The sequence below is a fragment of the Glandiceps talaboti genome, chromosome 9 (genome assembly GCF_964340395.1).
Source record: "Glandiceps talaboti chromosome 9, keGlaTala1.1, whole genome shotgun sequence".
In the NCBI taxonomy this organism is placed as follows: domain Eukaryota; kingdom Metazoa; phylum Hemichordata; class Enteropneusta; family Spengelidae; genus Glandiceps; species Glandiceps talaboti.
This window is the reverse complement of record NC_135557.1, coordinates 23,540,900-23,556,094: the sequence shown is the minus strand read 5'-3', so window position 1 is coordinate 23,556,094 and position 15,195 is coordinate 23,540,900. Positions and strand designations below refer to the sequence as shown.

The window sequence follows — 15,195 nt, the reverse complement described above, 5'->3', positions numbered from 1 at the left end:
TCAATTCTATGTCGTTGTATTTTAAGTTGTCCAGTAAAGTATCTTCCTTGCTGTGAAGTATTTGTTCCTGGGGTGTCTCCACTGAAGGTCACCAAGTTGTTAATCCAACGTTGGTGGCGCACGAACAATTACACAGATATTAAAGTTGACCTGTACATTCCCTTTATCAATCTCTCACGCATCACTTCATTAAGACTGGTTGGATTTTATATCAAACAACTTTAATGCATATAAGATACCCTGGATGAAATTGAGCCGTGAACAATGACAAGAACGCAATACTGGTAAAAATAGTATGATGAATTTACACAAACGTAATTCTATAGTTTTATTATTGAAGTTGGTCTGTCACTCAAACCTGTTGTAGTCCTTGTTGACAACTTATCTGTACATGTAGTGTCTCAAAAAAACATTATTTAATTACATTCAAACACTCTCATGTCAACACTATAAGTGTTTTGTTATTGCTCAACAATTGTTTTGAACTTGCAACTCCCATCAATATCTAATACATAACAGTGGTTTGAAGTTGTATAAATTTATATCAATCGCCACGAGACGTTTGTTCACTGCGCATGCGTTGACGTCTAGGTCTATTCACAGAATGTCTGGGTTATTTAGAGTCTCTGCTAACATTAGACAAAAGTGATATTAAAACTATCTGTCCAGGCATTAAGTGAAATATTGTAATTTAGTTCTGTGCAACGAATCCTGTATATAAATATATTTTTAACTGGAACATATTACTGCTTCACTGAACTTGGGACTTATCTATCAAGACTACTATACTAAAACCGCGGGCATATTTACAAATTAATTATGAACAATACCAAAGCAATGTAAGACATCTGTTATATTATCACATTCAATACTATCAATCGCTTTTATGTGTAGATTCGAAGGACTAGTACTACTGGACTACACTATTTACTATCTGAACTGACATTTTGATTTTGAAGAGCGAAAATAAAAAAAATAAAAACGTCAGTTAGGATAGCGGAATAGTGTAGCAGCGATATCACTTGATGTCTACTGATAGACTACCTTCTATGGTACACATCCACAGTAGAGTAAACAAATAAAAGTAGAACATAAAAAATACCCCTCCTTAAACTTGAAATTTCCACACAAAAAAGACTTAGAGTGAAAATACAGACTGAAATGTAAACCAATTAACTAGACTGTTCAACCTTGCTATATGCAATGCTCTGTGTTAACCTACTGTGTTGTAATCAGTATTTAGAGAGATATCAAGCAGAGTGGGATTAACCAATACTTGATAGTAGTATGTCAATGATCAACAACGAATATCCTCCACAGGTGTTCTACTTCATTTTTAGTTACTTTGTGTAACTCTAGCACACTACATGGGGACGAATTTCCACACTCGGCCCATTGAATTCATAAGATGAGATGAAACTGATTTTTTATGATACTTGTGTTCTCAGACCACTATATTAATGATCTGAGGGATATTATAATCGCAATAATTTTAATATTCATATCCACTTGCACCAACTGATACTGTTTTTCTGTAATTTCTTGTTTCTACAGTTGGCTGGTAAGAATGTATATCAACGGAACAATTTTACTATACATACACATTCGTATTCAAGCATGGGAGTTGGGGTTATTGTTAGGTTAGGGATAGGTCTCCATAACATAAGCCTGATGTGTATCGTCTGTATTGTGTAGACACTGTTGTACAAATATCCCAGTTGATGACTTTTCCATTTCTCTTTTAAGGATCTATCTTATTTCTGAATGTCTTTAAGTAACGTAACACCTGGTGGCTTGCCCGTCGTCGTCTTTGCAGTATTATCAGTTTCTCCCTTCTTATTTGTTATCTTTGGCTTAAACGTTGACATGACAGTTTCTTCTGAAACAAACAAACAAACAAACAAACACACAATATTAAAAAACAGATCATACGAGATATATGATACGACAATATACAGAGTATGTGAAATAATTACAAATGTACAACACCTACTGTGATTGGTTAATATGATACACAGTTATTAATTACAATCTCGTTTTGAGAAATATTTGCGGCATGTCCATTTCACTCAACCAAATATCATTTTACTGTAGCTATTTCATGGCATTGCTTCATTAAACTCGGTATCATTATTGATGAATGGAGTTAAATATATGAATTTAATATCCAAATGTCATGTATGGATATATTTATGACTTCAATACATCATATTAATGAGTTACTATATGAAGAGACATCAAGACTTATTACGTGAAGTTAGGATTAAAGACAGATCTAATGAATGCAATTGATATTGTATAAAGTAGACTTTAGAATCGATAATGTATAGCATATATTATCCACCAGTTAAATTGGTGTTTGACCGCTGTGTACATGCCAGTTATGTCACCTTATTTTTTTTCTACATCACGACATGTCTATATTGTAAGTATTCAAACGTTTAATTTTACATAGCAATAACCATTTTTCACTTAATTATATTACTTTCATATAAAGGCCTTCCATATTAAACTAATTTTCTCTGATTGAATGTAAACGATAGAGGATAATATATAAGATACGTTCTAATGAATATATTGGTATGGAGAGGGATAATTTTGATACGTTGTCAGATAAGGGTATTTGCACGTACACCTTGGCACGATTATGTTCTGTGAAGTCATTATATTACCTGAATTTGTAATTCCACCATGATCAATGGTACCATCCGGGGCAGTCCTAACCATGCCTAAATTTTCAACTCCGGCTGGTTTAGTTGAATGATCCCTGTAAAACGCCATTTTAAAATAATGAAAAAAAAACAATGATAAATTGTAGTCTAATGCATGATTGTCTAGTTCATCCATCCTCGTTCATGCACACACATACACACACACATACACACAACGATTTCATATTTTTTTCCGGTTACCAGCTATATAACACTGCATATTTTTTCTCACATGCATGAACAGTTTGTTTGATGGACAAACTGCAATAGTCACGTCACTAAGCCTACAGAAGTAACTTTTGTGATTTCTCTGACTGACTGACTGACTGACTGTCTGTCTCTTTCCATGTCTCTGTCTCTTCGTCTCTGTCTGTCTATCTATATCTGTCTGTCTGTCTGTCTGTCTGTCTGTCTGTCTGTCTGTCTGTCTGTCTGTCTCTCTCTCTCTCTCTCTCTCTCTCTCTCTCTCTCTCTCTCTCTCTCTCTCTCTCTCTCTCTCTCTCTCTCTCTCTCTCTCTCTCTCTCTCTACTTACGTAGTTGTTTTTGCTGTTGGAAATTTAAGGGACTCCATATCTGTTAGAAAAGAATAGGAAGGTGGATTTTATAAAATTCTTTAAATACGAAATAATACATTAACTCCTTTTTCGGTAATTCTATTTTGCGGCTGAAGTGAATTACAACAAACAAAACTCTGCCTGAGAAATGCCGGATTTTAGCTTCGGACCTGTCAAGGTCGTAGGTGTTTAAAGAAAGCGTTTAAAACAACGGTGGCATAAATTACCCATATTATTTGAATCATGTAAGGCGTACATGCACGTAGTCTGTAAATTGTAATCAAAGAATGTTACGTATGTATGTATGTATGTAACGTTAATGTTCCATTGTCAACACAGTCTTTACGGTCTGCACCTGTCATTCAATCGTTTCGAACCTCGTGGCAGCAAGACACGAATAGCTGTCTCGTCATCTGTGGAAGATTATTGTGACGTCGTCATACGTACCGGAAACAGACGATCGTCGATCATCTTCTTGAGAACGTCGACATAAACATATAACGAAGATGATGAAGATGACGACGACGGTTACAATGCCAATTGCGATACCACCAATAATTGCAGAACTGTATAACCATTGAATAACGCCTTGCTCTAAAACGAAACGAAAATACACAATACAGGGTGGTCAGAGTAGGGTACAATCCTCATCGTGAGTAATGATAGCTTTAGTTATGGTGTTAATCTGTATTCTACAACGACGGGAAACACCAACCCTGGGTTTGGAGAGAAGTTATGATGCAGGTTGAAATATCTTACATAATAGTGCATAGGATCTTGTAGCTGAAATAGCTATCAAAAATCATAAATCACCATGACATTGTACAATTTTTAAACTATATATTATTTAATGAAAAACATATCAAGTTATGTTATTTCTTGCGAATCAAACTCTTTCTTTTCTGCATACCTCCTTGTCAGAACTCATCCCTCGTGTTTACTTTATTCCAAAACCGCAACACATTGAATGGTCTACTTTGAAGCCATGTGTTTCAGCTGATAAATTAATCAAATCTAGTTCCCTACTAAAATTATATATAAATGTGAATGTCTTACTTCTCATTTCTTTAAGTTCAATACCAATAAGGATACCGCTGTCAATACCATTGGTTGCTAGGCAATAGTAATCTCCAAAATGGCTTTTCTTTACTTCGGGGATTACAATAGTGCTGGTGATAACAGTCCCAGTGAGGACTTCACTTGAAGCGATATCTCCACCTTTAACATCAGTCCACATGATAGTAGCTACAGGGTAGGCATCGAAGCTACAAGTCAAGGTCGCTTTGTCTCCTAATATCGCATCAACCTGTCTGTCTTCGACTAACAGTGATTCGGGAGGATCTGTTGTTTATTGGTGAAAAATTGGGGAGAAAAGATCAAGGGGTCGCATATTATATGAGGAGGTCAAAGGACTGTTTCTACATAATTTATAGATATACTTTCATAAGATTGAACTAATAATGCAAGAACCTCGGATATGGATTGAACCAGTGGCCTGTGACGGTTTGTTTTTAAAGGCTCAGTTCAAATGAGGATAATATTTAGAGCTATATAGCTACGAATGGGCCTATAAACCCATACATAACTTCACTGATAAGATAACACGTGGCTTTGGGACTTATGACATTCTCGCAAACCAGAGCTGTTTAATATTTCTTCCGTGACACTTCAAAATTAAAGCGATGTGTCTTGGACGGTGCCGTAAAAGAGGCTGTGGTTTACGACGATGTGTCCGTATGGCTCCACTGATAACACTAATGCAAAAACCTAGGATTGAAACCCCGGTCTTTAACGTTGTCATTTGCTACATAAATGAGGATCATAGTAAAATAATCAACTTACAATGTACAATAAGGTTGAGTTCATCACTTATAGCACTGTCTTCGCTGTAGTCGTAAAATCTAGTCGTAGCATTGCAATAGTACGTTCCGTTCATTGATCTATCGGTGTCATCAGTGTCAAAGGTCACGAACTGAACACCAGAGATATTTTCCTCAGTTTTGATTTCACGGACGTCAGAGTTATCATCATGGTATAGAGTTATTCTGTACGGGTTAGGTAGTGCGTCTCTAATACTGCACACTATCGTCATGTTTGTTTTCTCAATTACTGGCTGCTCCTGGCCCTCAATCTCAACAAATGGGACATCTGAACACGAAAAAAAATGATTATATCGTTTAGAAAAAGCATGGCCGCAGAAAGACACATGTTTACATGTAATTTGTACCACGTGACGGAAACGTTAATAGACATTCATCAATCTGGCTCTGCGAAACATATTTGTACCCAAGTGTCACATTTTTAGACCCATTTTATTTACCAACGATGAGGTCATCAATACAGCTATACGAATCTGTACTTGATCCCCAGCGATAAGTTTAACATAGCTGTGTTATCATGTGCACATTCAAATCGAAGTACATGTTACGAACATAACGCGTAACCAGAATTAAAGTCACAGAACATTGAGAAATAGATTATATAGCCATTCGTCATCAAAGAGTAAAATCCATAATTCAAATAGCTATAGAGGATGATCTATCCACTGTATATTTGTACTTGTTACAATTTATTTGTCCTATTTTCAGGTTCATATGTGTTCAGTTGAATTATCTGTCTGTCTGTCTGTCTGTCTGTCTGTCTGTCTGGCTGGCTGGCTGTCTGGCTGGCTGGTTGTCGCTCTCTCTGTCTGTGACTGTCTCTGACTAGCTCAGTCATTCTCTCTTTGTCTTTGTCTCTGTCTGTCTGTCTGTCTGTCTGTATGTATGTATGTATGTATGTATGTATGTATGTATGTATGTATGTATGTATGTATGTATGTATGTATGTATGTTATGTATGTATGTATGTATGTATGTATGTATGTATGTATGCCTCCCTCTCCCTCCCTCATCCCTTTCTCTCTCTCTCTCTCTCTCTCTCTCTCTCTCTCTCTCTCTCTCTCTCTCTCTCTCTCTCTCTCATACATGAGTAAGTAAACTAGTATGTGACAAACGGATCAGTCACGGTGAGTAAGTGATTAATTAGCCGATTCTGAAGTTAATTAGTAATATGATATATGTGTTGGTGAATGAATAAGTCAGGTGTTATCTCATCTGTTCTATATCTTTACTATTAATAACGTCACTTATATCTTATGATTTCGAAGTTTTATAATTGTGTAAGGCAGGCCTGACTCATACTGACACCCCTACGATGTGACTCAGTGTCGTGTCATGATAATACTTGTCAGTTTTGCCAGGATCAAACCTAGTTTTGAATCCCTACTGAGTTTCACAGCATTAAGTATCACAACCCTCATATAGCTATACAGCAATTAACCAGTGTACCATGCAGCCTGTCGTTATGTATAAACCAGCGGTCAATGGTGTTATGAACTCTATGGACTGACATTGATAAGCCGGTATCATGTTCAAAATCAACTTTTCACCCCCATTAATAGAGTTTCGATTCACGTTGAGTCATATCAAAACCAGGTAACAAGTGGAAGATGGATTGTGATGAAGTAAAAGTAAAGTAAGATGTATATTAAACAGAGTTTGTGATATGTTAAAGAAGGCCATACGGACGAGGATTGGGTATTTCAATTTCAAAACATGAGCAAATGTCTAAAACCTCTGTTATTGTACAAACAATAATCTTTTATACATTGTTTTTCGTGTTTTTTTGTAACATATTGAGATACAAACACAGACCTTGTCAACGTTGTTTCACATTCATTTTTCAAGTAGAAAGCCATGATAAAATTGTTTTACAAATTACAAATCCAATATAAATACAAAATCTTCATCGATATGGGCACTTTAAGTTGTTGAAATTAGATCTTTTGTAATGTTTAGTTATAAAATAAGTTATTAAAATATTTTTTTCCTTATAAAGACACCTTTCACCTTTCGACATGTTTCATTTTAAAATGGGTTTGCCGTTTATAGTTCTACTAATATTCTCATTTAGTTTAAAACATTTAGCATTCAGGTTAATTTCTCACATATACAGAATGTGAAACAGAGAAATAATACATAATAAAAGTCATCGGAAATTTAAAATAGTAGAGGGCACATGAACTACAGATAATCGACAGGTAGTAACAAAATGCATAACAATTAAATAAATATTTCCTTCTGAGAAATTCATTTGAGCTTACATTCATGTTGCCATTTAACTATAATCCGACATTGAATATTGTACAGGCAATAACAACACCAAAGTCATTATGTTGCATTTTTTTAAATCTAGGATTAGGGTGGGTTAGGGTACATCCGGGTTACAAGATGTCCAATTTATCTGAGTGATTAATTAAAGAAACAGTAGTGTTCACAAACTGTATTTCATTACATTCACATTCCTACGAGATGATTTAACAACAGCGTGTTAATCAATTAATGTCAATAAATACTAGCACCGCTGTTCATTCAAAAATCACAATAAGAAAAGGGTTTAACATGATGTGACATCTTGTAAGATCAACAAAACCATTAGTAATATAACACGCCTGGAGAGGAACTGTTGGGTAATTGATTTATGTACCGGCGTCACACGCATTTCTGCGTAGTTATTGTCTTTAACGTCTACGAATCTAGAGCGAATATGAGTGATTATATGTGCCGCGACAGTGTCATCCGAGAATTGTGTGAGAATCTGAAACGGCAGACTTGTCAATAGTAACAATACATCGTCCGGCTGTGTAAGTTTAGCAATTTCTATCACAATGACAGCAAAGCACCGCTATTTAAAATATTCCAATCCAGTGAATATATAAAATGATAGAAGTAATTCTTAGGTAATGACGGGTTGGTACTCAGAGAAGAGTTTAGAACTTACGTTCCACTACGACTTCAAGATCTTTGCTTCCTGTGCCATCGGTATCATCGTAGAACTTATTAACAGCAACACATATATATGTTCCATGCTGGTACACCTTGATATTATCGATGGTGTAGCTTGCTTCACTGAATACAATAGAATTGTCTTTAACCCATGCTACCATGTGTGGTGCTGGGTTAGCATCTATATCACAGGATAAAGATATGGTATCCCCTTCCTAACATACGATGTGTTTCACGTCAAGGCTGACGTCAGGTTCATCTGTTGACAACGATACATATACCATTATTTATTAACATTTAGACGTTTAAAGTGCCAATATGGATGAGGATTAGGTATTTATTTTGACATTTTAATGTGTAAAACAAATATATTGTGGCTTTCTAAATAAATCATTATACGAAAAGTCATAGTTGACCATGTCTTTCCACCCAGGGTAAAGCTTTAGCAGAGGACGAGTAAATGAGGTGAGTATGAGACGAAGTTCCACCTTTGACTTAATTTACCCACGGTGATCTCTCCCCTGGGGGTTGTAGACAATTAAAAGTGGTACTGCGTCTTATACTACTCCTGGACAGAGATGGTGATCAGGTGGGTCACTGGTAAGGTAAAGGTGTGTAAATTAGACTTTTCGTGTAGTGAATGTGAAACAACATATACCAAGTCCTTATTTGTACATGTAACTCAATAAACTGCAGAAGATCACTAAATATGTAAAATGTGTGGTATTGTACATACGATAAAAACGTTTTACACGCTTTGTAACTTTCTGCAATGTATTGAGTTACAAGTACAAACTGTGTCTGTATTGTTTCACATTAATTTTTAAAGCATCCAAAATAAAGACCTATTTCTCATCCATATCTATTTCGTTATGTATTTATTTATCGCATAACCAACGGGAGCTAATCTCGTTACTTTTATAGGCTCCTTTGGTGCAGTGCTAGTGCAGGAGGAAACAGGAGTACCCGAGGAAAACCTGCGTTGTGCGGTAGAGTCAAACTGAACGACACTCTTCTTACTTACAGCGTGGTAAATTAATCAAATTCTGAATGGATTCGAACCCCGACCACAGTGGTAAGAGGCAAATGGTTTATCCATTCGTCCACCGACAACCCTCAAGACTTTAGAGGCCGATTTTGATTAGGGCTAACATTTAGATGTGAACAACAGTTTTCTGGCAGTCATTAATTAGATTGATCCAGTGAAAAACACACCAAATATTATATTTACTCCTTAGGGCTCTAGCTATAAGATAGCATTAAGGAGTCTGGGATTGAAACTACGGCTTTTAAGACGCGTGTGGTCAACAACGGAATGTCAAGTATTCATAAATGATATAATCATAACTGTAATATGTAAGGAATTTGAATACCATCGTAATATCGATCGTAACACGTACATGTACATATATACACGCTGCAAGTATTTACAATAATCAACAACATTGACAAATGTTCGGTTCCACTAGAGAAATCTACATACACTTCTACGAGGGGACATGCTGCAAAACTCCGGAAACAACATGCACGATTGGATCCGCGAAAGAATTGTTTTCCTGTTCGTATTGTTACTGAGTGGAACTCATTACCGGACTATGTTGTACTTTCCAAAAAACATCAACGAATTCAAGAATAACATTGATCAACACTTCTGCACCAGATTCTGATGGGATGCCATTATCTCTGGATATTTAATCCCTAACTGAACTAAACTAAACTAAACTAAACATATGTATGTATTAAATTAAAATATGAAAACTTACACTGAACATCCAGTCTCATGGTGTCCGTACCAATTCCCCTTGTCTCATCGTAATATGTATTGAAAGCAGCACATATGTAGTCTCCTGACCAACTTCTCTTGATGTCGACAAGTTCTAAAACATTGGATCGTTGTGTTTCTCCTGTAACTAGTTGCCATTCTACAATATTGGCCTTCGGATTGGCGTCCACAACTCTACATATAGCTGTAGCATTTTCCCCCTCTTTGCAAACAATGGTGTCATTAACTATGACAGTTGGTGGATCTAAAATACACGAACAATTATGTGAAATATAGTATATTTTAATCGTATGATGTGTTGTAAAGCATTTATTAATAAATATATATATACAATATTTGGACATTAAGCAACTGTCCCAAATAAACACTAAGTTTATGAGAGGTCGAGTTATTGGTTACAATGTTGTGATTGATTAACAAAGACATGATGATGTGTGGTTGGCTGTGGACGAATCTTAAATTGCATCTCAGGACTTCAAGAGTAACGACTTTCAAATTGACCACACTGTGAGTGGAGGTGTAAATCGTAACGATACTGTATAGGAAGTAGTCTATAGAGGCTAGTGCTGTCTACATTAATTTGTGCTGAATTTCAAATAAAATCAAATCATAATAGCATAAATCAAATTAAGATCGATGAATTAACATATTCTTCAAAGCAAATAATATCACTTGGTCAAAGAAAAGTTCATGAAATCAGAGTTTTGTAGATTTAACGAGACCACGACTCTTATCATCGATAACAAATATAAAATAATAACTCACATTGTACGTCCAATACAAACGTTGCACTGTTACTTCCAGTCGAATCATCCCAAAATGTATTGACCGCAAAACATTGATATTGACCACTCTGCTGTCTAGTCACGCGTTCAATGACAAGAACATCGCTTTCAATCACACTTTCGTCGATAATTTCCCAGTAAACGTTTGGTTTTGGGTTGGCCTTTGAGTTGCAGTAAACTGTATAAGTCCTTCCTTCTACCTCAACAAAACCATTGTTGTCTGTTATATTGATGGCAGGGGCATCTACAATCAACATGGAAGAAAGATGTTTAAAGTTATGCACTTATGTCGATAGTGGCGACACACACACACACACACACACACACACACACACACACATACATACATACATACATACATACATACACACATACACACATACACAAATACATACATACATACATACATACATACATACATACATACATACATACATACGCACATACATACATACATACATACACACACACACACACACATACATACATACATACATACATACATACATACATACATACATGCATACATGCATACATACATACATACATACATACATACATACATACATACATACATACATACATACATGTACACACATGTACATACACTTGTACATGGACACATGTACATGCATTCATGTACGCGCGCATAAAAAACAGGTAAGCAGAACTTGACATGGTCAGGCAGAATAACGTTTAACTGTTACTTACATTGTACATATAGACCTATAGAAATAGAACTTGATCCTATGCTGTCATCCCAGAATGTGTTATTAGCACTACAGGTATATATAGCTTCATCTTGTCTAGCCACAGATGTAAAATTTAGCCACTCCCCAGCTGATTGCGAAGATGACCATGATATCCAGTGGATGACTGGATTGCTTTCTATAACAATACAATCAATTGCCAATGGCTTTCCTTCGATAACAGTAACATTGTCACCTTGGCTAAGTGCTGAACCATACGATAGCGCCAATTCAAGCTCTGGTTTGACTGAAATATATAAAATGTCACAGTTTTAAAAAAGTAGGGTTTGTGGTGGTGATGATGATGATGATGATGATGATGATGATGATGATGATGATGATGATGATGATGATGATGATGACGACGACGACGATGATGATGGTGGTGGTGGTGGTGGTGGTGATGGTTGTGGTGGCGAAGGTTGTAGTAATGGGTAAGAGTGTCGGTGGTGGTGGTGGTGAAGTTGGTGGTGATGACAACGACCACGACGACGACGATGACGATGATGATGATGATGATGATGATGATGATGATGATGATGATGATGATGATGATGATGATGACGACGACGACGATGATGATTAGAATATATTTTCATAAATTGAAGAAAAAAAATACCAAAGTGAACAAAAATAAGTACAGAAATATACTTACACTGCACTTCTACAACTTTAACAGAAACATCATTATTATGTGTACCATCCCAGAATACACTTGTGGCATTACAAATAACCTGGTAAAACTTGGCTTCCTGTTTACCATCATTATGGACCACTAGATTGTGACTGGCGATAACAGAACCATTGGGATAAATCCATGAAATATGTGGTTGTGGATTACCAGTAGAAGAACAATTAGCCTGATAGGTTTGTCCTTCAATCACTTTATAATTGCTGGCATCTTTGACAGTGATACTATCAAAATCTAGTAAAACACAAAATAAAGACAAATTACGATTTCCCGTCTTCACAATCAGTAATAACATGCCGGTAAGATCTTCGTATGTATATGTCGATAATAATACCGAACCAATTAAAATAAAATTGAAATAATATTAATTTTGTAGGAAGAAGATTAAAGTATATTTCAACCAATAAGCATTTGAATGACTTTGCTGTCTTACTATGGAGCCGTGTCCTTTTGAGTAGCACTAAAACGTGTGTATACTTAGAATGTGCGTGGCTATGTATGTGATTAAGTGATCTCGAGAGAGACAGGCAAATATACAGACATACAGACAGACATACATACATACAGACAAACAGACAGACAGACAGACAGACAGACAGACAGATAGACAGACAGACAGACAGACAGACAGACTGACTGACTGACTGACTGCTTGCCTGACTGACTGACTGACTGACTGACTGACTGACTGACTGCCTGCCTGACTGACTGACTGACTGACTGACTGACAGCCAGCCAGCCAGCCAGCCAGCCAGCCAGACAGACAGACAGACAGACAGACAGACAGACAGACAGACAGACAGACAGACAAACAAACGAACGAACGAAGAAACAATGTGAGGGAAGGAGAGACAAAGAGAGGCAGACAGACAGACAAACAAACAAACGAACGAACGAAGAAACAATGAGAGGGAAGGAGAGACAAAGAGAGGCAGAGACAGCTAGACTCGCATGCACGCAGATTCTGACAAACATAGAACGTAAATAGAATACTATTAGCTGAGTGTATCGCGATGTACGTCTCACGATGCATGCGTGCATGCTCAAATGCATGGCATAAAAAATCTACTTACATTGTACATTTATATATTTATCAACTGTAGTCGTACCATTCGTACCGTCCCAAAAGGTATTTACTGCTTTACAAATATATTTCCCGTCTTGTGATCTGTTTATGTCAACAAATGCCAGGTTTCCACTGTCCTCCAATAATACACCGTCTTCACTAAGCCAGCCTATACTATCAATATCTGGGTTTGCAGCATAAACGTTACAGTTAATAGAGGCAGATTTTCCTTCAATAACTGATCCTCCGGGATCTGCATCTCCAGATACGTCAACTGATAATTCGGGAGCAACTGGAAATGAAAAAAGTAAATAAAGTAAACTAAACTAGTAAACGTAATCCCCTTTTTGTTATTGGGGATACATCTATTGCTGTTATTGTCGTTACCATGACAACCGTTTTATCGTTGTCGCAGTCACCTTTGTTTCTGGATTTGTTGTGCGTCGTCTTCACTAATGAAACTGGTACTAAAAGCAGCTGTCGTCATTGTTGTGAGCAGTTATGCTATAATATAACACTTTCTTGTTATTTAGTCTAGTTCCTGGCGACGGTATTCCGATTTTACACTACGTTTTCTCCATACATCATATATACATTCCCAAAAAGTATTCATTCATGAAGATAACGAATACTGTCGCCAGGAAGTAGACTATTATAATCTTGGTACTCATGACCCATTTCATTCATCTGGTACGTGTTTATGTTTATAAATACGTTATTGGATTCAGTGTGCAATATAATTATATACTCAAAAGTTAATTATCAGTCCCTACAATATAATTATCTACTCAAAAGACCGCGTGCCTCATTATAAATACACTATCATACATGTCAACCTCACGAGTGGTTGCTTACAATTATTGTGTGTTAAAATATCTATATAATTGAGGCACATTGATGTTTTTGAGTTTTACAAACAGGTTGGTACTTGGCAAATCCAGCTGCATCTTATTTGATGAATTCTAGAGAAAGTACGTGTGTACTGTAATATTCATTACTGGAATTTGTGATAGATTTCCTCAAACTAAACTGTCACACTCAATCTGTGCTGGATTATAGTTCTAATGTGTCTGTCTCATCATGCATTGTTGTAATTTGCATAGTGAGGATTGTCGGAAGCTTCCAATAAAACATTCATTTATCAAATTATTCAGTTTAGTCTCTGTTACTGCATAATCACACTTGCCTCGTATAATATCACATATCGTTTCGGTTTAAGGTAATGTATAAATATTTGAAATTAAATCAACATGTCTTATTATTTACTTAGATTACTTACATTGTACATCAAGATACAAGTTATCACTGTCATCTCCGGTCACACCATTAAACAGTGTATTCCTGGCTTCACAGGTGTACGTCCCCTGGTGTTGTTTTGTGGTCTTATTTATCACTAATTTGATGTCATCATGAATAACGACGTTGTCGTCAGGATACTGCCAACTGATATTAGCTGCTGGGTTGGCATCAACTTCACAGTCCACTTGAAATGGTTTACCAACTACCACTGCAGCAACCTCAGTAGGTGTCAGATTCACGGATGGTATATCTATTAGAAACATAGAGGGGGTATTGTCAAATTAATACTAAGCGAGGTTAGCATAATATAAATGGCGTCAACTTCACGCTTGTTAGAATCATGTAATATTCTATCTACTTGTAGTCTTGTTTGGATAATGTAATATTCTACCAGTGCCTTTGTTAGGATTTTGTAATTTTATACTAGTACACTTGTTGGGTTGACGTCGTTTTATGATAGCACTTTTACTAGAATGATATCACTTTCTAGACGTACTCAGTTAATGTATTTAAATGTTAGTCGGACATAAAATTGACAAAGAAGCCGATTACGAGTGACTGTATGTTTGATATGATGGGAACGAATACAATTCTCGCTACCTGCAATACAATTCTACACATCACTGTTGGGTCAAATGGAACAAAGTCGCGCGACAATGCGTTCTAATGTCGACAACTACACTTCCGGTCGGCTATGCTAATACACAGGAATGTTTCTTTCCTATTTTCA

General features: G+C 36.3%; 1 protein-coding gene across 1 annotated transcript; it reads right to left on the bottom strand.

Moving 5' to 3' along the window:
• Positions 1-245: 245 nt before the first annotated feature.
• On the bottom strand, positions 246-9,996 carry LOC144440252 (limbic system-associated membrane protein-like). Its single transcript, XM_078129587.1, has 8 exons — positions 9,856-9,996; positions 8,088-8,351; positions 5,109-5,414; positions 4,323-4,607; positions 3,714-3,860; positions 3,246-3,285; positions 2,673-2,767; positions 246-1,879 (listed from the first exon to the last, which is right to left on the bottom strand). Exons 2-8 carry the CDS (start codon positions 8,251-8,253, stop codon positions 1,755-1,757), a joined length of 1,164 nt encoding a protein of 387 aa, XP_077985713.1. The 5' UTR covers positions 8,254-8,351; positions 9,856-9,996; the 3' UTR covers positions 246-1,754.
• Positions 9,997-15,195: the final 5,199 nt, after the last annotated feature.